The sequence below is a fragment of the Xyrauchen texanus genome, chromosome 16 (genome assembly GCF_025860055.1).
Source record: "Xyrauchen texanus isolate HMW12.3.18 chromosome 16, RBS_HiC_50CHRs, whole genome shotgun sequence".
NCBI classification, from domain to species: domain Eukaryota; kingdom Metazoa; phylum Chordata; class Actinopteri; order Cypriniformes; family Catostomidae; genus Xyrauchen; species Xyrauchen texanus.
The window spans coordinates 42,643,317-42,670,884 of record NC_068291.1 but is presented as its reverse complement, the minus strand read 5'-3'; the positions used below and the strand labels follow the sequence as shown (position 1 = coordinate 42,670,884).

The following is a 27,568-nucleotide window of genomic DNA, read 5'->3' as shown; positions in this document are numbered from 1 at the left end:
CACATGATAAGATGCACGGATTGGCGGTCTCAGACGCGGAGGCAACTGAGATTCATCCTCCTCCACCTGGATTGAGTCACTACACCACAACGAGAACTTGGAGCACATTGGGAATTTGGCATTCCAAATTAGGGAGAAAATTTTAAATGCCATTTTTAAATATGTTTATTTCACTCTTTGTTTAGATCATAGTTTTGAACATGTAATACTTATTTTTTATATAATGTACTTTTATAGTTATTATTAAAAATGGAAACATTGCCGTTATGACATTTCACACAAATCAACATCTTTAAAATATTATAGAAAACCAAGTGTTTCTGTATGCAAGGCAAAAAAAAAATAATTTACGTGAGCAAATAATGTAAGAAGTAGTGATCGATTAACACTGGCCTAATGGCGCTAAAACGTTCTGTATTTTTGGGCCGTCCTTCCGGTTGAGCCCTGAGTTCTTTACCAAACTTCTGTGCCCTCGAGCGCAGACATGCATATACAGTACCAGGAAATCTTGAATTTCACATTCTATTAGCATCTGTTCTTTGATTAGCTCGGAGAGAGGCTCGACTTTTTGATTTATGGCTCTCATAGATAAATCTTATTTTTACAAAGAGCTAAATAAACATGGCAAATCTGATTCTAGCATGTCACATCTTGCCCTGGGGGTTGTTGTTTGTTGTATGACTCAAAGATAATGCGAAGGACACAGCAAGCATGTCTGGCCTTGAAATGAAATATTAGAGAGATTATTGGAATAACAATAGGGCGACTTTATGGAGTTTATGTTTTCTGTTGTTGCAGGTTTTTGTTGGTTCCTGCATTTCCTGCTGCTAATTTGTTTTTACCTGATTTAGTCGAAGATGAAACCTTTGACTATCTGTGTAAAAGTCTGGTCCATTTTGCAGGTTACTCTGAACAAGAATCGGCCACTTAGAAAGAAGAAGTATAACTGACATGTAAAGCAACCCGATCATAACTTTTGTTTGTTTTTTACGTGCTATTTAGGGAAGGGGCAAATTGGCAATCCATAATACCACAATAAAACTGTAGACAAGCATGCAATTAAACTCATTCAATATAATGATTCAGCAGTTGAATTATTGTGTGTAGAGTTTTGTGGTCAAGTCAAGTCAAATTTTATTTCTATAGCACATTTAAAAACAACAGAGCTGCGCCAAAGTGCTGTACAATATTACAATATGCAATTTAAAAGCATTGAAATAGACAAGGCAAAAGACAGGTTTATACATATAGCACCTGATATAATTCATTCAAAAGATTCATATACAATCAATCAAGCAGTTTATTTAAAAGCACTAGAGAATAAATACGTTTTAAGAGCCGATTTAAAACTTGTTAGTGTCGGAGCAGACCTCACAGCGAAGGGCAGACTGTTCCAGAGCTTAGGAGCAGCGGCAGAGAAGGCCCGACCACCCTTGGTTTTGCAGCAAAGCGTGGAACAGTTAAAAGAAGCTGATTACACGATCTAAGATTTCTTTGGGGAGTGTACATAGTCAGTAAATCACATATGTATGTTGGTGCAGCACCGGATAGCGCTTTGTACACCAAAACTGCAATTTTAAAATCAATTCTGAACTTAACTGGGAGCCAGTGTAAAATTTCTAAGACAGGAGAGATGTGATCTCTCTTTTTGTACCAGTCAGAAGTCTCGCTGCAGCATTTTGAACAACTTGCAGACGAGTGATTGTAGATTGAGGCAGACCACAGTACAGGGAATTACAGTAGTCCAGTGGTGATGTAATGAAGGCATGGATTACAGTCTCTAAATCTTTTGGGGACAAGAACTGTTTTACTTTTGCAATAGATCTCAATTGAAAGAAACTGCCTTTTACCACTGAGCTGACTTGTTTTTCAAAGTTAAGTACCGAATCTAATGTAAATCCAAGATTCCTTACATGAGGTCGAACACTGACAGGGAAGGAACCGAAATTAAAAGTAGCTGAGGAGCTAGGTGGGCCTAAAATCAAAATTTCAGCTCTTACTTTCATTTAATTGTAAGAAATTGTTTGCCATCCAGCATTTGATCTCATCAAAACAGTCACACAGGGCTTCCAGGGGATAAGACATATCGTTTTTTGCCGGTAGATAAAACTGTGTATCGTCAGCGTAACAGTGGTAGGATATTCTATGTTTCTCAAATATGGCCCCCAGTGGCAGCATATATAGTGAGAAGAGAAGTGGGCTTAAAATGGACCCTTGGGGCACACCACAGACAAGGAGAACAGATACAGAAGTAAATTTACCCATATTTACTGTGAAGGTTCTGTCTTTGAGATACGAGGCCAACCACTGTAAGGCCGCACCCTGAATCCCCACCACTTTTTCCAACCGATGCAACAAGATACTATGGTCGATAGTATCAAAAGCGGTGCTTAAATCTAGTAGGACAAGCACTGCATGCGATCCGGTGTCAAGGATTTGCAAAAGGTCATTATTGACCTTCAACAAGGCAGTTTCTGTACTGTGCATAGATCTAAAACCAGACTGAAAAGTATCTGAAATGTTAGATGTGCCGAGATAAATATTCAACTGGTCATGCACGACTCTCTCTAGAAGTTTAGATATAAAAGACAACTTTGATATAGGTCTAAAATTATTGAGGAGAGATGGATCTAAATGAGGTTTCTTAAGAAGAGGGTGAACTACAGCATGTTTAAAACTAGCGGGAACAATTCCAGTCGCTAGAGAACTGTTAATGATATCTGTTACAGTTGGACTCAAGGTTTCAAAAGCTTCCTTAAAGAGACGAGTAGGGACGATATCAGACTCACAACTGGAACATTTTGCCTTAGAAACAATATCAGCCAGCTGAGAAGAGGAGATAGGATGAAAACAAGTTAAAGAATTCATCGGTGAGCAGGTCAAAAGTGGATTATATATTGCTGGCTTTATTGAACCCTTGATCGTCAAGACTTTTTCATGAAAAGACTGTGCAAAATTCTCGCATGTTTCTCGAGAAGGAATTAGAGTAGGGGCTGATAAAGGTTTTAGCACAGAATCAATTGTCTTAAACAGCATTCTCGGCCGATTTGCATTTTCTGAGATGATTTTAGAGAGGAATTTGAACTTTGCCTCTTTTACTGATTTTGGTAATTGATTAAACATGCAGTTAAACATTCATAAGAAATTTGAAGTTTATCTCTTTTCCACTTTCAGCTCAGCCTTACGACAATCTTGTCTAAGAGAGCGAGTAGAGTCATTTAACCAAGGCTGTGTGGGAGCTTTCCCTTAGCTTTCCTGGGCTTAAGGGGAGCAACAGCGTCTAAAGAAATGGAGCAGGCTTTAGTGAAAACCTCCACCATCTCTTCAGTGTTTAATTTGTTGCATGGGATAAAATCTGCAAAGTTGGCCTGATAGTGCTCAGAAAATAAGCTGGCCGTAGAAGGCTGGATAAAACGAGAGTAATTCAACAACTTTGAGTGAGACAAGGTGGAAGAATCACAGACAGAATCAAACACAATTGGCAGATGGTCTGAAATAGCAGCATCAACTACTCTCAGATTTGTTACGGAAAAACCATGTGATAGCACCAGGTCTAAAATGTGTCCCCGATTATGAGCAGGACTAGAAACCGTTTGTGACAGGTTGAAGGATTCAATAAGACAAGAAAACTCTTTCACCAAAGGTTTGGATGGACAGCAAATATGAATGTTAAAATCTCCTAAAATCAGCAGCCTATCACATCGGGATACAATATTAGAGAGAAACTCAGATAATTGTTGGATGAAATCTTTGTTAAACTTCGGAGGCCTGTAAATCAATGCACATAATACAGGACTCCCTAAGTTAATTCTCATTAACTGTACTTCAAAGCTTGAATACACATCCGTTTGCAGTTGATTATTTTTTTAAATGATTTTTAAAAACAGTAGCAACACCCCCACCCTGACCAGAAAGTCTTGGAGTGGTAAGGAAGGCGCAATCCGGGGGAGAGAGTTCACCAAGAGATGAGAGATCACCCTGTTTCAACCAGGTTTCAGTCACAAATAGGAAGTCCAGTGACTTTGTAGTGAAAAAGTCATTTAAAATGAACGATTTATTGGATAATGACCTTGCGTTTATTAAGGCCATCCTTAGTGTCTGAGACTCAGTTTTTTCATCATTTGAAGATGTAATATTGATAGAACAGAGATTTAGAGGGTTTACTGACCGTAACTCTGCAGCGGACTTGGAGAATGACCGACGAGATGAAATTACTGGAATGACGTCATTGAGCAGAGCATTGGTCAGTATTTCTGTCGATCTAAGGCCACATCCGCTTAAGTTTAAAACCTCAGTTTTCGTTGGCCTACTTAGTACTGACGCTGACGCTGATGCTGTTTGAATCCAGGGTGTGCTGAGTGACTCCAGCCAGGTCTCCTAAGCAACCAAATTGGCCCGGTTGCTAGGAAGGGTAGAGTCACGTGAGGTAACCTCCTCGTGGTTGCTATAATGTGGTTCTCGCTCTTGGTGGGGCATGTGGTGAGTTGTGCGTGGATGCTGCGGAGAATAGCTTGAGCCTCCACACGCACTAGGTCTCCACGGTAATGCGCTCAAGCCAAGTGATAAAATGCATGGATTGATGGTCTTAGAAGCGGAGGCAACTGAGATTCATCCTCCGCCACCCGGATAGAGGCGAGTCACTACGCCACCACGAGGACTTAGAGCGAATTGGGAATTGGGCATTCCGAATCAGGGAGAAAAGACATTTTCAGTGTCCTAGCAACAATGTTTTTTCAAAATATGCAGTTTTGAAAAGCGTTTTCGAAAGTCTCCATTTTCAGTGGAGGAATACGCCATTCTAGCTTAAATGAAACTAAATTAATGCATTTCAAACAAAAACGTAATCACAAGTGACTGGTAAAGACATGAAAATGAATTGGTCAGAAAGTGATGAAACCCCAGAAATCACGCCGAAAACAAAGCACAAAATACAGTAATGCTTATGAATGTTTTAAGAAATACTCTGGGCTCAATACAAGTTAAGCTCAATTGACAGCATTTGTGACATCATAATGATACCACTGAGCTTAACTTGAACCCGGAATATTCTTTAATTGCCGCTAAGTGTCTCAAACAACTTTGGAAAATCAGCAATTAGTTCTTCATCAGAAGTGCTCGTTATAACATCATGGTGACTTTATTTCCAGGCAGACTGATATAAACTATTCACCCCAACTTTGTAAGTTACAGTTTTCCGTACAATATGGATCAGACGGTTTGTGAACGGACTGCATGATGTCTGAGCTCAGATGACCCAAAATTAGACCTTATAGCCTTTTTACTGACATGTGCTTTATATACGAGAGAACACATCTTAATTTAAGAAGTTTTAGAAATCATTTCCACAGCAAGAGAGAATGAAATGTGAAAACTAAAGTAGTTTCCTCTTGTAAAGGAGAATATCTGACAGAAGTATTGAATAAAAAAAAAACCTGTCGTTGACAGATCTCAGGATCTGAGTTATTTCTTCACAAAGATCAATAGAAATGTTATGAGTTTCACACACAGAGCTCAAAAGTTCTGGCATCTCTGTTGGTTGTGTTCAGATATAGCTCTTATTCGAGCATGCTTTTACAAAAGTTTGTGCATCAAATCATTAATTGATTCAGTGGAATGCTTAGCCATCACTAAAATACCACCTAAATCTTATAGATCCATTCCTGGATCAGGAATGATTGCACTCAAACTGTGTGTACTTACCTTTCTGGTTATTTAATACTGTTATGTACCATTGAATTTAATGAATTATACATTAATCTTTTCACAGTTTGTACTGCATAGAGCTTTCTTATCTTAATCTGGTATTCATCGTACCAGTCCAGCTCCCTCATGGCTTGACATTATTGCAGATATGCTCAGCCGAGTCGTGAGCGGAGCTGCATTTGGATTCCTGGATCTTTCCGTCAAAATGCCTTGATTGGCTGAGCAGAGTCGGGTGCGGGTGTAATCCAGAGGGATTTCTGCAAGGCCTGACCGCCTGCAGATAGCTAGAAACACCTTTTTTCACATACCGTTTTTCCTTTATTTGATCCTTTCTAACATGATGGTTGGTATTGAGGTTCTGCCTAAAATGCCAGATTGATAAAGTGAATCTGAATGTGATGGTGCCGTCGGGGTCTCACCAGAGACTGTAGTAAAATGCCACCAGTACTGCCAGAGAGTCTTTGATCTACCGTATCATCTTTGTGCTTCTGGACCAATCACAGCTCACCAGACAAATTGTGCATACTTGTATGCAATTGGTACTTTCCATGAATGGGGTATAAAATAGAGCCTGAAATCTAAATCAAATTTTTTTTTTTTTTGACAGTTAAAAACTCTGATTTCTGTGTTTTAAAATGAATGAATTAATTAATTAATAACATTTATTTATGGTATTTTTCTTATTTGCCAGAATGGGTTAAAGAAATACAAATGTAGTCCTATTTAAGTATTCTGTACTTAACTCAATAGGTGCTAGCTAGTTCAGAACCAAATGTTGGTTAAATGTTTAGCATTAAAGAAAAATATTAGTTTTTTTCTTAAAGTAACTTGAGTAATTAGGTTGAATGGCTGAGCTTGAATGTGTTCAACATGCAATTTGTGTAACATATTAACATATTTACATCTTCAAGGCATGCTGTAGAAAAGGTCCAAATGTCACATTTGAATTAACATTACATTTTTGGTAATAACTAAAAAAATCATGCAGTAACAGGCTTGCGTGCAAAATGTGGGAAACTGCGAATTATACCATTTTTGATAGTTGCCTATTAAAATAGAACAATTGTTTTTACAACAATTAATTAAATATCAGTTCAATACATTGTCACAAATTGTGACATTGTTGTATGATTTTAATTGTTAAATATATTCAAGAAGGTCAAGACCTCTGAGGTGGGACGAAAGTGTACCATATTTGTGAAAAAAGCCAAATGTTTTATGTTTTAAGTGAATCGTCCTTGTTTCCATTGTCCCTTTGAAATCCAACACCATAGAGATTGCAATAAATAAAATTAAAAAAACGCACCAGCTGTTTGCTGTGTTATTTTGTGTTTACAAGCTTCTCCTCGTGTGGACAAAGGCCTCGCTGGAGATTTACTGGAACAAGGAGACATTCCATGCTGGGATTGTTCACCATGGCAACCCCTTGCCGTTGACCGAGTCTAGAAAGGGACGTTTGCAAAGGATCACCTGTACATCAAGCTGTTCACACGCTCTATTATCAAACAAACGCAGCCATATAAAGCTGCCAAGCTCTGATAGCACTTTTGATTGCTGTGTAATTGTTGCTCAGATTCAGTATGTGGATTGAACGGCTCAATCAGCTTGGTCGTGAAAATATTTTCAACCTTTTGCTTGGTTGCTTAAGAGTGTTTCTCTTGATTGTAGCTCATCTGAAAATTAAAATGGCATTTTAATTCTAGCACTTTGGTTCTCTTTTTTACGTTAGCAGTGATCGTTTGAGACAGATTCTTTTGGCAGAATTTGTTTATTGGGATCTATTTTGTTTGAACGTGCATATCAACACTTTGTAGTATCATTTGTACAGTATTTCTGTTGGAAAATAGTTTTTTATTTTTCTTGGAATTGTCTATGGAATATATGATACATTTGTACTCTTAATTATCCAGTGTTTTTTCTGTCATTAAATAATAAAGCAGCGAATTTACCATGGTAAAAAAGTTATTGTTAGGCACGATGCAAATTGTAAAACGCAGCATTAGCAATAATATGATAAAAGACGCTCATATCCAATGAAAAATTCATAGGGATGCCGATACGATGCCTGATTTTCTAGATCTGCTGAGACTGATAGTTTGGTGGTTCTCCTTTTTTCATGCTACCTTGTTTCAAATCACTCATAATTAATGACTTAAATGTAAATCATATCTTTATCCTCAATATCTCTACAGGTTTACCATTTTTTAGAGCAACTGTTCTCAGTTACAAACAAAATACTGAAATAAAAAGCACATTATTAAATCGTATTATCATTGTTAACTCGCTGTAACTGAATTCTGAAGAGCCTCCAGTCAGCTTATAATTAAATATGAAGATTGCTTGATTTTCTTAATGTTTAAAAATGAGAAAAAAGTATAATTGGCCCTGATTTTTGGCAGGTTTTAAACAGTCGGCCGATGTCCAAAAGTACAGGTAACTGGTCAAATAGCAATGAATATGTTAGAATATGTTGTTGGAAAGTTCTCCAAAGCAGAATACAACTGTCCTGTTTATTTTACGCACAGGCAAAAACATAGTGAGTAATATCTAAGTATATATCTTTGACAATTAGGTTGGTGTTGCTTATATGCCTCGTTTTCACTTACAATTTCACGAAACGTAAACGGAACATAAAATACCACATAGCATTGTTTAGAGGAGGTGATTATCTTTCAAACAAGCCCACACACAAGGTAATCAGATGTATAGATCAGGACCAGGAGATGGTGCCATGTACACGACACATACTCAATGATGACTCAAATGGCACAGAATGAAACTCATTCTTTGAAATACCATTACTAAAATCATGTCTCCGTTTTGTTTGTGATGTTCTGTAGCTCCCTATTGATTTATTGTCAGAGTTCATATGTGTACTACACAGGCTTAATGTAAAGGCTGTGGTTTTCTCACTTTTTTCTAACGTTTCCTCTGTTGTCTGTATTTTTTCTTCTTCTGTCCGGTAATCCAGCATGTTTCCGAGCTGTTGGCAGTGGTCCGTCTCCCCTTCATTCATCCTAGCTATCTGCTGAACGTGGTGGACAACGAGGAGCTGATTAAATCTTCAGAGGCCTGCAGAGACCTGGTGAATGAAGCCAAACGCTACCACATGCTGCCTAATGCCCGCCAAGAGATGCAGACACCCAGAACTCGCCCGAGACTGTCGGCAGGTACGACTTTCGGCTCAACTTGATATATTTAAGCAATATGACACTCAAAATTGGGCTGTTGTACTAAATATACAGTACATGATAATATTCAGACCAGCGTGATTGTGTGAGTTTGCTGTTAAACAAGAAGTTAATATTAAGTTACTGGCGTTTCTTTTTTTTTATCTTTGGAATATTTGGAATTCCCAAATGCGCTCTAAGTCCTTGTGGTGGCATTGTGATTCGCCTCAATCCGGGTGGCGGAGGTCAAACCTCAGTTGCTTTCGCGTCTGAGACTGTCAATCCACGCATCTTATCACGTGGCTTTTTGAGCGCGTTACCACGGAGACGTAGCATGTGTGGAGGCTTCACGCTATTCTCCGCAGCATCCTCGCACAACCCACCATACGCCCCACCGAGAGCGAGAACCACATTATAGAAACCACGAGGAGGTTACCCCATGTGACTCTAACCTTCCTTGCAACCTGGCCAATTTGGTTGCTTAGGAGACTTGGCAGCAGTCACTCAGCACGCCCTGGATTTGAACTCACGACTCCAGGGGTGGTAGTCAGCGTCAATACTCGCTGAGATACCATAGTTGGTCTCTATGAGTGCTGTGCAGTGATATATTCAAAAATACATTAAGAATGCAATTCACACAAAACAATTAATTGAAGATTTTAAGTTAAAAGTCATTTTGAAAAAAAGTCTTATTAAAAGCTGAAACGTTGGCATAAGTAGTTTATAATAGTCTTTTTATTATCATTTCTTGAAAAATATTTAAATAATTAAGTTGGGAATTCAAGGTGCAAGGAAAGTACTTTAATACCTTTTACTTCATGGTTACACCACTTGACATGAAATACATTTTTGTAGAAATTCTGTAATGTTGCAAACATTTGCATAACCTACATGGATACAAAGATTATTTCTACGAACTTGACACGTGATTTAACCCCCACCCCCCACCCCCACTGCTGGGACACTGTATTGACCAGTCAACATTCAAGAACGGAACTAACATTAAATACTGTAAAAAATCTGTTTAAGATGCAATGCAGTGCACATACGGTATATAGTGTTAGAGAGAAAATCCATCCTCATTTTATGCAACAGTGCCTCCACACTAACGCTGTTGAGCGGCACATCTGTAATAGATCCACAGCACTGTCAGAAAGCTGCCAGAGCGAGCATCAACAATGGCCGTCACTGCACATGTGCCTCTTATTATGGAGCTTTAGCCAGTGGGTAAATATCACCTGTGTGTACTTAAGACAAGCTGTGCTGCATGAGTCCAAATAAATGATCATACCAAATGACTCAGTTCACCACTTACGCAGGGCTCTTCATTTATAAACCCCATATTCTTGTTATAGTAAATAGTTAAATTAATTACAATAATCTGTTTGAGCTGCTTTTTGTTGATCCCATGCTAATAAGCCCATGGGTCTGTGGCATACTGTTGAAAGCCACGTCATTTTGACTCGTTCTTTAGTGTGTGTGTGTGTGAGTGTGTATTTATCACTTTGTGGGGACCAAATGTCCCCATAAGGATAGTAAAACACGAAATTTTTGACCTTGTGGGGACATTTTGTCGGTCCCCATGAGGAAAACAGCTTATAAATCATACTAAATTATGTTTTTTGAAAATGTAAAAATGCAGAAAGTTTTCTGTGAGGGTTAGGTTTAGGGGTAGGGTTAGGTTTAGGGGATAGAATATAAAGTTTGTACAGTATAAAAACCATTATGTCTATGGAAAGTCCCCATAAAACATGGAAACACAACAAGTGTGTGTGTGTGTGTGAGGTTTGTTGACCAATAGGGCTCTATTTTTGTAAGCGCAGCACAATGCACAATGACCGTGTACAACGTCTTATCCAATTTTCGTGCCAGTGCAAAACTTGCGCTACTATGGGTGTATCGTATGTAAATGAAGTGGCACAAATCATAGTAGGGGTGTATTCAAATTGTACTATATTTTTCCCTATAGTTTCACACAAATGAAAGTAGTTTAATTTACTAAATAAATAAATAGACATGAAATGTTTGTTTGAGCTGAAATTGCTCTTGACAGGGACCGCAGTCAGTTATACAGTTCTTATACTAAACTATCTGCCCACAGAATGCCGCGATTAGCCAATCAGAATCTAGTATCCCAGAGAGCTGTTTAGTAATTCATAGTAGTACGTTTTCTCTTGTAAGATATCTACCACTGTTTGTGGTGGAACCAAGCTCCCAAACCTTATTGGAGAGTTGTGTTGGGGTGCATGTCAATCCTGAAAGCTTCTTGATTTCTTTTCATGTTCTAATCCTGCACTCTTGATTTGGAGAGCTGCAGAGGTGAGTTGGGCAGTGCCGGACCCCCCGCTGCCATCCTCTAATGCCAGTGTCAGCAGAAGAGAGCTGGGCACAGCGGGGTCCCTAGCACAGCAAGAGCTCCAGAGGTCGACAGAAGAGCAAAGACCTGGAGTCCTGATCTCAGACGGTCTGCTTTAGCGTGTTGCTGTAATGCATGTATGCATGTAGAAGGAGATCAGAGACACGGTTTCTCTCGCTCTCCTGCATGTGCCGATATCTCTTTGGAAGTGTGTTGATGCAGATATCTACTGGAAGACTTTTGGATGTGGTTGATGCCAGAAAGGATGCTGGAGTTTAGTTACAGTGGTTTCTTTGGTTAAAGTAAAAGTCGGTATCGCCTTATTTTACCTTACAATACTGTATTGATAATGGCAAAAAAACTGTATTTTTATGTCGATTTTTACTACTCAGAGCAACACTCCTGGCGAAAAAAAACTCCCATCTTAAAACCACCTAATATGTTTTACTGGTCTTAACTGGTTTAAGTTAGTTTTCCATTCTGATGAGCTGAAAAGTGCCCGAAATCCCTCTAAAACCTGCCAACAGACATGACTGAAAAGGCTGGAAATCCAGCAAAGACCAGACAATCATATTAAGCTGATTTAACCTGGTGTTTGTACTGTGTATGCTCTACACCAATGATTCCCAGTGCTTCCCACAGGGGGATTTTGGAAAGATTTCAGCTTTTGACTTAAAATGTTAAGTCATTGTACGTTCTTTGTGTGGCATTCACATTAACATGTTCACATTAATGTGCTCAAATATAAATACATAAAAATAACCCATTTATGTTGGGGAGAACAGCGCTAGTTGTCACACTTTGTGCTCCAGTAAATCTTCCTCAGGGTTGGTTTATTTTTGCAAGTCAATTTCTGCATTGCCACTAAAAGTTTAAGTCTTGACTACAGAAAAGCAATTTAACTTTTTCACCATTCTTGCACAGAAAAAAAGATACACATCATTGAACACATGCTGAACTTTCGTGACAACTTGCCCCAATAGTGGGGCATGTTTTCACACTCGATGGGCAAGTTGTGACAATGAAACTCTTCATCAAAGCAGTTGGTTTTATGTGAACATTGGGGGGAGACGTGTCCCCTCCAAAAATAAAATTTACAATTCTCTTTAAAGGGATAGGTCACCCATTATTTACTCACCCTCATGCCATCGCTGATGTGTATCACTTTCTTTCTTCTGCAGAACACAAGCGAAGTTTTTAGAAGAACATTTCAGGTCTGTAGGTCCATATAATGCAAGTGAATTGTGACCAGACATTTGAAGCTCCTAAAAAGCACACAAAAGCAGCATAAAAGTAATCAACATGACTTCAGTTGTAAATTCAATGTCTTCAGAAGTGATACGATAAGTGTGAGAGAGATACAGATTAATATTTAAGTCATTTTATACTCTAAATCTTCACAACTGAAAGAGAAAGTGGAGATTTATAAAAATCAGATCAAATCACTTTATTGTCACACTACCATGTACACAAGTGCAACAGTAGGTGAAATTCTTGTGTGCAGTTCCGAGCAACATAGCAGTCATGACAGTGACGAGACATATACCAATTACAATAAACAACATACTTACACTACACAATTTACATATCAAATGTACACATACTTACACAAAACAATTTACAAATCAGATGTACACATACTTACACAACACAATAATTATATACAATGCAGAATATAGAACAGAATATACAATACAATACAATAAGTGGGAGTATATGAAATATATATGTGTATATATATATATAGCAGTTGTATTGAGGAGAATATGTTGACAGTCCAGTGTGAGATTATAGCTGAATAAAGTGCAGTGCTAATTATTGATCCTGATAGATCAAGAGTTCAACAGTCTGATTGCTTGGGGAAAAAGCTATCATGTAGTCAGGCTGGTGCGGGTCCTGATGCTGCGATACCGCCTGCCTGATGGTAGCAGTGAGAACAGCCCATGACTTGGGTGACTGGAGTCTCTGATGATCCTCCGAGCTTTTTTCACACACCGCCTGGTGTATATGTCCTGGAGGGAGGAAGCTCACCTCCGATGATGTTCCTGGCAGTTCGCACCACCCTTTGCAGGGCTTTGCAGTTGTCTTGCGGTGCTATTGCCGTACCAGGCGGTGATGCAGCCAGTCAGGATGCTCTCTACAGTGCTGGTGTAGAACCGTGTGAGGATGTGGTGGTTCATTCCAAACTTCCTCAGCCGTCTCAGGAAGAAGAGGCGCTGGTGAGCCTTCTTCACAACGGCCTCAGTGTGGACCGGACCATGTGAGTTCCTCAGTAATGTGGACACCGAGGAACTTGAAGCTGCTGACTCTCTCCACCGGTGCTCCATTGATGGTGATGGGGCTGTGTTCTCCGTCTTTCTTCCTGAAGTCCACAACAAGCTCCTTGGTTTTACTGGCGTTGAGGGAGAGGTTGTGCTCCTGACACCAGCGTGTCAGAGTGTGCACCTCCTCTCTGTAGGCTCTTTCATCATTGTCAGTGATCAGACCTACCACCGTCGTATCGTCAGCAAACTTAATGATGGCATTGGAGCTATGTGTTGCCACACAGTCATGTGTGTACAGGGAATACAGGAGTGGGCTGAGAACACAGCCCTGCGGGGCTCCAGTGTTGAGGGTCAGTGATGAGGAGGTGTTGCTGCCCATTCTAACCACCTGACGTCTGCCTGACAGGAAATCCAGGATCCAGCTGCACAGCGAGCTGTTTAAGCCCAGAGCCCGGAGTTTCTCATCAAGCTTGGAGGGCACTATGGTGTTGAATGCTGAGCTGTAGTCTACAAACAGCATTCTCACATATGTGTTCCTTTTTTCCAGGTGGGAGAGAGCAGTGTGTATTGTAGATGCAATGGCATCATCAGTGGAGCGGTTGTTGCGGTAGGCAAACTGCAATGGGTCCAAAGAGGGGGCAGAACAGAGCAGATGTGATCTCTGATTAACCTCTCGAAGCATTTGCTGATGATGGGGGTCAGAGCAACAGGACGCCAGTCATTTAAGCATGTGATTATAGCTTGCTTCGGTACAGGCACAATGGTTGATGTTTTGAAGCATGTGGGGACTACAGACAGGGAGAGGGACAGATTGAAAATGTCCGTAAAAACACCAGCCAGTTGATTCGCGCAGCGCTCTGATGACGCGGCCCGGAATGCCGTCTGGACCAGCGGCTTTACGGATGTTCACCCGTCGGAATGATCGGGTTACATCCACAACAGAGACGGAGAGCGAATCAACCTCTGTAGCGTCAGTCGCGAGTGCACTCTCCGCGAGGGCGGTGTTACTGTCCTCAAAGCGAGCATAAAATGTATTAAGTTCGTCCGGGAGAGATGCAGCGGTGTTCATGGCGGAGACTTTATTCCGCTTGTAGTCCGTGATTGTGTTAATTCCCTGCCACATACTTCTGGAGTCAGTGGTGTTGAACTGACTTTCAAGTTTGTGCCTGTACTGGCGTTTAGCTGCACTGATAGTGTTACGGAGGGCATAACTGGCTTGTTTACGGCTCCTCCGTGTTAGGAGAATTAAAAGCGGAGGTCCGCGCAGTGAGTGCCGCCGAACATCGCCGTTAACCCATGGTTTCTGGTTGGGGTATATCCGTATAGTTTTGGTCGGAACAAGCGTCCTCACGCACTTCCTGATGAAACACGTTACGCTGTCAGCGTAAACCTCGATAGTCGATCATCAGAAGCGGACGGAACATCTCCCAGTCTGCGTGATCAAAACAGTCTTGTAGCGCAGAGTCTGATTGGTCCGACCAGCACTGGATCGTTCTGAGGGTGGGTGCTTCCTGTTTCAGTTTCTGCCTGTAAGCGGGCAGAAGCAGAACGGAAGAATGGTCCGATTTGCCAAATGGGGGCGGGGAGGGATTTGTAGCCTTCCGGAAGGGAGAGTAACAATGATCCAAAACCCGGTCCCCTCGTGTGTTGAACTTTATGTGTTGGTGGTATTTTGGGGCGATTGCTTTGAAGTTGGCTTTGTTAAAGTCCCGGCAACAATGAGCGCAGCCTCAGGGTGCTGCGGTTTCCTGCTCACTTATACACCCATACAGTTCCCTGAGTGCCCGGTCTGTGTCGGACTGCGGGGGATGTACACAGCTGTGATGATAACCGCTGTGAATTCCCTCGGCAGCCAGAATGGTCGACACAGAAGCATGAGATATTCCAGATCAGGAGAGCAAAAAGAATTGATGAAATGTACGTTCCTCTGACCACACCATGATTTGTTGATCATAAAACATACACCACCACCTCTGCTTTTACCAGAGAGGTCTTTCGCTCTGTCCGCTCGGTGCACGGAAAAGCCCGTGATTTCGATGGCCGAGTCTGGAATCTCCGTGAGACAGCCAGGTTTCTGTAAGGCACATAGCGCAGCAGTCCCTCGCTCTCGTTGGAAAGAGATCCGCGCTCTCAGCTCGCAGAGTTTGTTGTCCAGAGACTGAACATTTGCCAGTAGTATACTGGGTAGCGGGGTCGATTTGCGCGACGTCTTACTCTGATGAGAACGCCGGCTCGTTTTCCTCTTTTCCTTCTGCGTTTCCGCGGCCGAGCAGCACAGACAAAGGGCTCCGCCGGCGTGTTTGTAAACAGCGGGTCGGCATTAAGGAATTTCAAGTCCAGTTTTCGATGTGTGATTGTAGAACTAATGTCCAAAAGCGTTTGTCTGTCGTAAACAATAAGGCAGACAACATCCAAGACAAAAAAACAAAGAACTGTAAACAAAACAAACAATAAACCGCAGTGTTGTAACGGAGCTCGCAACGCAGCAGCCATACTCGGCGCCATCTTGATCAAATAGGGGAAAGAAGGACCTAAATATTGATCTGTTTCTCATCCACACTTATCATATCACTTCTGAAGGCATGGGTTAAACCACTGGAGTCGTATGGATTACTTTTATGTGGCCTTATGTGATTTTTGGAGCTTCAAAGCTTTGATCACCATTCACGTGCATTGTTTGGACCTACAGAGCTGAGATATTCTTCCAAAAATCTTTGTTTGTGTTCAGCAGAAGAAAGAAAGTCATACACATCTAGGATAGCATGGGGGCGAGTAAATGATGAGAGTTTTCATTTTTGGGTGAACTGTCCCTTTAAATTTACCGCTGCATTTAATGGTGTATTACAGGCTTTTCAGCTAAATTTCAGAAGTAAAACAACAAAAAAAGCCCAAAATGAAAAGGGAACATACAAAAATATCAAAACATGGTTTTGGCCAACAAATATTGTACGAGATGAGTTGTATACATTTACAAGATTTTAAACACATGCGACAACCTGCCCTGATTAAAAATGTGACAACATGCTCCCTCAAGAGAGATTTACAGTATGCATGCTTTGAGTCTTCCCTCATTTTATTAGATCTCTATATTGAAAATATCCACAAAGATAATAAATGTCTTCAAGGGTAATTCATTTTAGCATTTTCAGCGGCCCTTGAAAGCACAGACGAGTATTTCGTAGGTTTTTTTTTCATCTTTTTTTAAGACGTGAATGTTGACATTTAATTTTTCCATCGTTACAAAGGCCTGACCCTTCCTGCCCCAGTTCAGCATGTGTTTTTTTTTTTTTTTTTTGGGCAATGTATGTCATGAATTTAAATGCGGATGATAAGATTGTGTTGGTACTGTCAGTTCACACAAAATAATGGAGCCTGAAGACAAAAACCTCTTTCCAGTGAGTCTGTACTTACATATTTATTTATATGGAAATATACATTATATCTGTCAAGGTATACGTTGGTAATAGTGTTCTGGAAATGTTCTGGCAGTCATTGCCGTGTTCTGAACGGCTCTCTAACCTTAGAGTATATGCCTCATTTTTAGAAATGAACATTTGTTATATCCCCAAAATTGCTATTTTTTGAGTCTTGTTATAACTTTTTGTCAGATTAAATATTTTCCTTCTACTTCTTAGAGATATTTCATCCTTTCTTCCATAACGTTTTGTCTTCTTTGTAGTTATGTTTCAAAATAAAACACATTTCAGAATGAAAGCGTGTGAATTTGTTGCATAAACAGTCAATGTGGAGAATTATGGTTGAAATGATAAAAATTAGAAATCTTTCAAAAACCTAGGAACTCATGTCAATGCAACTGCAATCTTTGTTTTCATGTTGGTTTCATACATTTTTGAAAAATATTTAAAAATATCAAGTGGTGTAACCATCAAGTATAAGGTATTAATATACCGTCCTTTCACCTTGAATACACGTAAATACAACTGCTTCACTTAATGTCTTTTGTTGTGACCAAGCTTTAACATCCTCACTGACATCTTGAGATGTTGCTTCAATATATCCACATAATTTTCCTTCCTCATGATATCATCTATTTTGTGAAGTGCACCAGTCCCTCCTGCAGCAAAGCACCTCCACTACATGATGCTGCCACCCCCATGCTTCACGGTTGGGATGGTGTTCTGTGGCTTGCAAGCTTCACTCTTTTTCCTCCAAACATAACAATGGTCATTATGGCCAAACAGTTCAATTTTAGTGTCATTAGACCAGAGGACATATCAAACTGTAGTCTGGCTTTTTTATGGTGGTTTTGGAGCAGTGGCTTCTTCCTTGCAGAGCAGCCTTTCAGGTTATTTCGATATAGGACTTGTTTTACTGTGGATCTAGATACTTTGCTGTTGTTCTGGGATTAATTTGCACATTTGCACCAAACTATGTTTCATAGAATGCGTCTCCTTCCTGAGCGTTATGATGGCTGTGTGGTCCCATGGTGTTTATTCTTGTGTACTGTTGTTTGTACAGCTGAACGTGGTACCTTAAGACATTTTGTAATTGCTCCCAAGGATGGACCAGACTTGTAGAGGTCCACAATTTTTTTCTGTGGTCTTGACTTCTTTTGATTTTCCCATGTTGTCAATCAAAGAGGCACTGAGTTTGATGGTAGGCCTTAAAATACATTCACAGGCACGCCTCATATCAGAAGCTAATTAGCTAATTGCCTAAAGGCTTGACATGATTTTCTGGAATTTTCCAAGCTGCTTAAAGGCACAGTTAACCAGTGTATGTAAACTTCAGATCCACTGGAATTGTGATACAGTCAATTAAAAATCTGTCTGTAAACAATTGTTGGAATAGTTACATGTGTCATGCACAAAGTTGATGTTTTAAACGACTTGTCAAAACTATAGTTTGCTAATATGGAGTGGTTTAAAAATTAGTTTTAATGACTTCAACTTTAGTGTATTTAAACATCAGACTTCAATTGTATATACAGGATCCCAGTTAGCAAAGTTAGCTTTTTCTGCTCTTTTTTTTACAAGCAGAACTGTGTTTGAATGGACAGATTGAGAAGTCTATATTTATGCTATTTCAGAAAAAAACCCACCCATAAACTCCATATTAAAACAAAGCAAGCTTTGATTGTTCATCGATGTCAATCAGACGGTCTCTTCCTGTCTAAGTGGGCGGTTCTTGGCCAGAATAAGCTGCAAAATGGACCAGAATTTATGCTGATAGACAAAAGTCAGAGACTAGTCCAAACTGGTCCTCTGATGGTTATTTTTGTGAGTGTCACAGTGTTTGTTTCTTTCTCGATCCCTGCAGGTGTTGCCGAGGTGATCGTGCTGGTGGGGGGTCGGCAGGTCATCGGAATGAACCAGCGTTCACTAACAGTCGTCACTTGCTTCAACCCGCAGAACAACAAGTGGTACCCCCTGGCCAGCTTGCCTTTCTTCAACCGCGAGTTCTTCTCCGTCATATCAGCGGGGGATAATATCTACCTGTCAGGTAATCAAAGCGACAGTGTGTCACTTGCAGTTTGGTTCACATTGGTGAATGCTTTTTTTATATTTAGCACAACACAGAGAGATTGAAAAAGACAGATGGTGCTTCAGATATTTCTTTACGACTGGTCATGCCTTATTTTGATGATGTTAATAGATATCACCACACAGATACTACAATAAAACCAACATTATGCAAAAAATAAAGGTGATTCTTTTAAGGATGTCACATTTTGTATTTTACTTTTTCAGTTTTCAAATACATTAACAATTTAAAATGTTTCACAATTATTATTTGGTAATAAAACTGCATACATAATAATTATAAAATAATTGTACTGCAAAAGCTGCCCATCTGCAGCATAATGATGATCATTGTTGCAAAAATAAAAGAAACTTGCACAAATGGGGAAATTTCCCATGTTTTTGAGAGAATTTATAGCAAAAAAATATTATATATATTTATAACTATTTAATAATTTTTTATATATATATATATATATATATATATATATATATATATATATATACAGTGGCAAGAAAAAGTATGTGAACCCTGTGGAATTTGCTGTTTTTTTTTAAATGTGATCTCATCTTCATTAAAGTCAAGTATAGACAATTACAATGCTAACAGCACACACACACAATTATAATCTTTCTTGTCTTTAATGAACACATCCTATTAAATGTACACAGTGCTGTGGAAAAAGAAAGTGAATCCCTAGGCTATAGATGGCAACAACAAAAAAAATCCTGGCATCTGGATAATGAAACGAGATTAGGGTTGTGTGTGGAGCTACTTTGACTTACAAAAAGCACTCAAACGTGTTGAGTTTACTATTCACAAGAAGCATCTGCTGACATGGACCATGCCTCGCAAGACCTAAGATCAAGGATTGTTGCTTTGCATAAAGCAGGAAAGGTTTACAAAGTTATCTCAAAGAGTTTAGATATTCACCTGTCCACAGTTAGAGAAACTGTCTATAAACGGAGATGATTTAGTACTGTAGGTACTCTCTCTAGAAGTGGCCGTCCAGCCAAGATGACTCAAAGGGCACACCGCAGAATGCTTATTGAGGTACAAAAGAGCCTTGGGGTGACAGATAAAGACTTTGAAGGAATTATTGGGACTGGTTAACATCTCTGTTCATGAGTCTAATATACGGATAACATTAAAAAGGTATGGTGTTCATGGCAGGACATGATGAAGGAAGCCGCTGCTTTCCAACAAAAACATTGCTGCATGCCTGAAGTTTAACAAAGATCACCTTGGCACTCCACAACGCTACTGGGAAAATGTTTTGTGGACTGATGAAACTAAGGTTGAATTATTTGGGAAGAACATGCACTGTACATGTGGCATAAAAAAGGGCACCTCATACCAACATGAAAACATCCCAATGGTGAAGAAGGGTGGAGGGAGCATCATGATTTGGGGCTGCTTTGCTGCTTCGAGGCCTGGACCGCTTGCCATCATTAAGGGTAAATGAATTCCTAAATTTATCATGATATCCTACAGGATAATGTCAGGGTGGCTGTGCACCAGCTGAAGCTCAGGAGAAGTTGGTTGATGCAGCAGGACAATGACCCTAATCATCTAATTATATCCACTACAGAATGGATTCAAAAAGAAAATCCATCTTTAGGAGTGGCCCATTCAAAGCCCAGACCTTTACCCAACAGAGAATGGTGAAGAATTACCTCAAACAACCCTTTCAAATGATAAAACCTAAGAATATGGATGGGCTGAAATGGAAGAATATTCCAGAATTCCTTCTGAAAGTTGTGCAGGTCTAATGACTGTATTTACATTAATAACTCACCAAAACGGGCATTTTCCCAGACTTTTGTAGTGTTTTGCTAAAAGCATTCAATATCAAATGAGATCTCTTTGAATCCAGCTAAATATGATTCCCTGAAAGAGACAAACATGAGGGCTGTTGTGCTGTTTTGTGGTTCTCACTCTATATCAGACATGTATAATGAAGGTGTGATGATGGAGTCAGGCGGTGTGTAGGGTGTTAATGGAGATTTTAGCACTCATTTGTGTTCTGGCTTTATTCCTTCTATAGGTGGCATGGAGTCTGGAGTCACACTGGCTGATGTGTGGTGCTATATGTCCTTGCTGGATAATTGGAATCTGGTGTCTCGGATGACAGTACCACGTTGCCGGCACAACAGTGTGGTGTATGACGGCAAACTTTACACCATTGGAGGAGTCGGAGTGGCCGGAAACCTGGATAATGTGGAAAGGTACCATCCAACAATTCAAGTTCGCAGTTTTTGCATCCCACTTATTTTCCATACTGCTTTTTGCTCACAGTTTAGTTGGCTTTTTCTGACACAGGGCTGGTGAATGGACGCCATTAAACATTGTGGATAAATGTGTGGTCAGCTCTTTTTGTGCCGGTAGCTGATCTGATAATTAGATCAGTGCTGGAGTATTAAGGGAGTACTTTTGCTGGCAGGTGATTGTGGCAGAGGTATTGCATACATTGGATCGGGTTTCGCTGTATCTATAATGGACCGTTACACAGAGGTCACGACACAGTCACTGTCTTTATAAGGAATAGAATGTGTAAACTACAAGAGATGATGATGTAAACAAATCAGATTTGGATTTGAAGACTGTTTTAAAGTTAACACACTGGAAATGTTAAAAATAAATCCATTCCCTTGAGCAGTATCACTCTTGACATGATATGAACAATCAATTTGCACTTACATTCAATTTCTTTTTTTAACTTAACTAACTGGCAGTACAGGCTGTTGTACGATTCATTCCAGGTTTGTTTGGAACTCCTGTGAATTATTGACTTTTGTATTTAGAGTATATACAATAGGGTGCTGTCATTTTGACTATCATCATGAAGTCTGGTCCACAATGCAGTATTATCTCTCCAAGAACCGCCCACTTTGAAGGGGTATAGTTGGTTCCTATGTGGCGTTTAGGGGCGTGTAAATCTGAACCTACAGTATATGTAATAACCCAGAGCATTTGCGTTATGAGTGCAATACGATATTTCATACACTGCTCTTCAGAAAAGTCGAAGAGCAGTGAGTTGTGAGTTTGAAGTCTAAATCCAATGTAATGGGGGAGAAAAACTGGGCACAGCAATAGAGTGAAACAGAGTTGTACACCATGAACCAAACCAACCAGATCTGAGGTGAATCACAACATTACAAGCTTTGATTTAAAGCAAAAATATATTTGAGATTCAACAAAATGATAAAGGTGCAAGATTGTGTACTTAACGTCTTTCATGTGGGAATGAACTACAATCCCATGAAGCATTGAAAATGATGTAATTGAATTAACAAGGATGGAAAAAGAAAACTTGATTTAAAGTTTATGTTAAAACACTTTTTTAGTTTATTTAGTTTAAACAAGTTTATTGCAAAATATTTAGTTATATCAATTGTATGCAAATATTGCATCATTCACATTGCATCATGTTGCTGCAGAACTCTTTTGGTGCACTTTGGTTGCCGCGATTCTCTGATTGGTGGAATTTTTTCTCTTCAGGATTATGGGTAGTGTAGTTCTTCGTCAGGAATTCCACTATTAAACACATTAGTTTACTTTTAGTTGAAATAGCACACTTTAACAGAAGCATATACCATCTATTAAAACCCTCAAAAGGATTTTTGCCTAATAATCAATTCCTCTATCGAGAAAATGTATGGGAATTTGACTTCTGAAACTTTCTATTTCTCCTTTTGCGTCCTCATTTCATTTCTGACAGGGATGCACGTATCAATACTGTAATTTGTGTATGAGCTTGTATTTTTAGCATTGTCATAATTTTCCAGTTGTGTCATTTTCCAAACTATATCAGTTGTCTTAAAGGGATTGTTTACCCAAATATGAAAATTCTGTCATTATTCACTCAAATGCTGTTTTTTTTTACCCATGGCACACAAAACGATTATTTTGATAGGGCTGTACACTTTCTATTTTAGGTGTTAGCACTGATGCTAGTGAACAAAAAAGAATTATTATTGGAACAAATTAAAGGGATCATGAAGTGCTTTTTTAAAATAATTTTATTATCTTCCCTGAGGTCCAGTAATAATGTTCTAAAAAAACATTTTTTGCACCAAAACAATCACAATTTAGTAATATATGATCATTTTCCTCCGTGTTTTTGGCCCTTTGTCTGAAACGCTTGGTTTTGGCCAAAGCATCTTCTTAAAACTTCAAGGTAAATGCCCTCTGTTCTGATTGGCTAACATCTCATCTAAAACAAAATTGCAGGATTTACACATAACACACATCCAACACATTGCATCTGAATATATTAAATCTCAAGCAAATCTTTTAACACATCAGCACCATAAACTATCAAAAAGTGATGAGATCTGAAATATTCATGAATGAAACTGTTTACTTACATTTTTAACTGCCCCATCCATCAATAACCGTTCCTTTGCAAAGCTTGAATAGTATTATGACTGTTTACAAGCAATCCACACTGACATGAACCGGAAAAAAACGAACACATCATAGTCCAAACCACTGTGAAATTACGCACACACATACTGATGGCTGCCACCTTTGGGTCTGCTTGCCCAGTCTGGGGCTGACACGCAGATGTCCGCTATGCATTCCTGGGCCGCTGTGAGCACGAGGCTGGACTGGAAACCTCCGTCCCCCCCTCACGGCTACTCGATCGGTTCCTCGGGTCAGGGCACCGCTCATAGCCAATTAGCTCATAGCTCAATTCCTTTCTTCCCGGAAGTGCAACTTTTATTGCCCAGAATTGCGCTCTCACTACCCTGGATGGCGGGGTGGCCCACGGGTACACGGAGGTCCCCCAGGTGGACAGAGCAGTTGCAATCCACTTGTGTCCTGAGAACGCCGCCACCTGGTGGGACCGCCCGGTACTCCCCTTCAAAACCTGTAGAATGATGTCATCTCTGACCTCGAAAGTCTACAGTGCCACAGGACAGGCCGCCTCTGCCCTGCATGCCATGGCTCTTCTGCAAGTTCACCAAGCCAAAGCACTCAAAGATCTGCTCCTGGGTAGTTCCGCCCCCGATGTGCTGCTGGAACTGCACTCTGCCACCGACCTCACTCTCAGAGCCACGAAGGTCACAGCGCGTCACCTCTGTCTGAACATGGTAGAGATGCACAGCGTTGACAAGGCACGCTTTCTCAACACCCCCGTCTCCCAGCTTGGCCTCTTCGGCGACACCTGCGACGACTTCGCCCAGCAGTTTTTCTGTGGTGAAGAAGCAGATGGCACATCTTACCATGGCGCCGCCAAACCAGCGCACCCCGCCTGCTCACCAAGGGTGTCCCCCTACGGCTAAACAACAGGCAAACTGGATCCAGCTCTCAGCCCCAGCATCGAGCACCTCACAGGCGGTGTACGCCCCCCGTCTACAGGACCCCTACCAGGACCAGGAACGTGACCCAGGCTGTCAGACATTCCATCCGGAGCTGGTACCAAGACCACTCCATCCCCCGGTAGAGGGCCGGGAGGAGAATCCTTGTTTCATCCGCCTTCAGGCTGCGACACCCACATTCTCAATAAAGAGCGAGTGAGTGATAGAAGGTCAATGTCATAGTTACTGTTGTAACCTCCGTTCCCCGAGGGAAGAAACGACACGTTGTGTCCCTCCTGCCACAGCACTAGACCTACCACTGTAAACGGCCGTACCTTATTTTCGGCTCCTCAGTGCAAAATCCTGACTGACACTCGCTGCCCATGTCTGGGGCGGGGCATGCAAATTCTGTCTGCCATCTTGACATTGGCCTTTTCTCAGGTTCAGAGGTATGTTTGGCATCCCAGGATGACCCCTTGTGTCACTTCATTCGACACAATGTCTCGTTACTTCCCTCGGGGAACGGAGGTTGTTTAGGTAACCATGATGTTTTTTCTTATTGTCTCTCCCTAGTCCTCAACTATTGGCTCATCTACCATATCCGATTTCGAGGTCACACCTAAAAAATCGATGTCCCTCTTGTGATCTGAGGTTTTTAACCACCAGAGCAACTTAAGAGCTAATATAATGAATGTACAACGGGACTATGTGTTGGCCGTGCATTCGCCAAGCACTCGCATCTGCAGTTAGGTGTTATGTTATGTACCACACAAGGCCTGCTCTCTTGCTCTCACGATGCATGTTGTGAGATGTGTTAATACAAATGAGCAATGTTTAGTGACGTCACAAAGAGACAGATTTCAAAATGAGATGTTTCAGCAGGGTGGCAACAATAAATGCTCTTTTTAGACGTTTTGGCTTCTGAAATTTACAGTAGGTTTTTATAGTACAGTTACCTCTTATATGTCTAAATTACAAGGAACATTTAATTCCCCATTTCATGACCCCTTTATAACTGAAGAGTGTGGTCGAATATGTTTAGTTGTTTTTTATATCATTTATCAGAATTGTTTTATTAAATACTACTACACTTTTCTAAAACTTCTTTTTAATGTCCTTTTTATTTTTAATGATCTGATATAATGACAATTTGTTTTACTATAAATATTCATCACAAGATAAATCATCTTATCATGCGGCTTGTAGAGCGCGTTACCGCAGAGACCTAGTGCGCATGGAGGCTCAAGCTATTCTCTGCGACATCCTCGCACAAATCACCACACGCCCCACCGAGAGTGAGAACTACATTATAGCGACCACAAGGAGGTTACCCTATGTGACTTTACCTACCCTAGCAACCGGGCCAATTTGGTTGCTTAGGAAGCCTGACTGGAGTCACTCAAAACAATTTGTTTTAATTATTTTATTAACATACTAGTTAAGGTAAAGATGACTGAAAAACCCATATCCAGTGACCAGCCTATTATGAATAGCCTATTAGAGAAGCACCACTGTTTACGCTCGTCTTCTAGAAATGGGTTAAAATTTGTTGTTGCTTATCATGCCTTTTATCGCAAATGTGCGCAAAGCTGTCACATCTTACAGCCCTGAAAAAGGACTAAAACACCATAAGAAGTATCATAAAACTTCTTATAAAGTCATATGATAGCTTTGTGTGGGGAACAGTAAGAAATGTAAAGTCGTTCCTCGCTGAAAATCTTCCCCATCCAAAATATATTGCGCAAATCTGACTTCATCAAGTTTGATTACAAGACGTTTCATTTTGAAGGCATTATACTCCAACTACATCAAATATACACACGAGCTCATCAAATGTCATATTTGTGTCATGGTGCTTATCATGGAAGCTAACAGTGTGCTCTCACTGGGTGTCTCCTAACCTTTTACATCTTGAAATACCACACCCCTCGAGTCCAACCCTCTAACGGCAGCAAGTAAATGCTGATTATTCTGAGTATGTACCCCATTCAAGCGCTTAAACTTACCATTTAATTGTTCTTTGATGACATATTCTGGTCACAAAAGTCTCAGTCTCACACTTTCCATCTCAGCTCTGAAATTAGTGAAGGAGAGAGAAATCGAGGAACGGCTGACAGAAAGAAAGAAAAACTAGCTTTAGGAGTTCATTTTCTCCACATGTCAAACAGTCGTGGCTTTGGCACAATGCTTTGTGTCACTTGCTAAAGCATTAACTGCTACAATTAAAGCACTAAATCTGAACATTAATGGGCTCTAACAGTGGATATATTAGTTAATCGTGCACTGAATAGGAAATATTGTTTTAATTTGCACTTTCAGCCATATAACAAACATGGCTCATCAAGTTTATGCTTTAAAAGTCAACATGAAATCATATTTGACATAATTTACTTTATTAATGCATGTTCTTGGTACTATAGAGCACAGCAGTCAGGTTCTGGAAGTAAATCCCATTCATTTTTACTAAAGGAAATACATTTTAAAGCCTGACATATGAAAGAATTGTCAGAAAATTCAATTTTTATGTACTGTATCATATTTGATACATGAGTCTATAAAGGTCATTATCCTCCTGAGGCCCAGCAATTCATTCAGGTGTAGGACATTTTTTATTGAAGTTTTTCTTAGCCCATACATGCTACAAGGGTAAATCTTGGGGTATTATCAGAGGAGTCTCTGGGCTTTTCAGAGATACCAAATGTTTGAGAGTTTGACCGTGACAACTTCCTCTCTGTAGCCTATAAATATGGATTGAAATGCATCACAGTTCAATTATGGGGCGACTGTGGCTCAGTTGGTAGAGCGGGTCGGCCACTAATCGCAGCGTTGGTGGTTTGAATCCCAACCCACATGCCGAAGTGTCCTTGGGCAAGACACTGAACCCCAAGTTGCTCCAAATGGCAGGCTAGCACCTTACATAGCAACTCTGCTATCATGTGTGTGTGAATGGGTGAATGAGTCACAGTGTAAAGCGCTTTGAATACCGTTACATTTATGCATTTGGCTGATGCTTTTATCCAAAGCGACTTACAGTGCACTTATTACAGGGACAATCCCCCCGGAGCAACCTGGAGTTAAGTGTCTTGCTCAAGGACACAATGGTGGTGACTGTGGGGATCGAACCAGTGACCTTCTGCTTACCATCTCAGTGCTTTAGCCCACTATGCCAACTACCACGCCGTTAAGGCTTAAAAAGGCCCTATATAAGTGCAGACCATTTACCATTCAATTCAGCACATCAAATACAATATGAATAAAATAGTATTTTTTCAATAAAAATATTTA

The 27,568-nt window shown here is 40.3% G+C and overlaps 1 protein-coding gene across 1 annotated transcript in view; it reads left to right on the top strand.

Moving 5' to 3' along the window:
* Positions 1-27,568, top strand: part of LOC127657392 (kelch-like protein 29) — a 172,303-nt gene that overhangs the window by 102,514 nt on the left and 42,221 nt on the right. Inside the window, exons 9-11 of the mRNA XM_052146155.1 lie at positions 8,675-8,873; positions 18,774-18,956; positions 21,025-21,205. Coding sequence (XP_052002115.1) covers positions 8,675-8,873; positions 18,774-18,956; positions 21,025-21,205 — 563 coding nt within the window. The remainder of the gene's footprint in view (positions 1-8,674; positions 8,874-18,773; positions 18,957-21,024; positions 21,206-27,568) is intronic.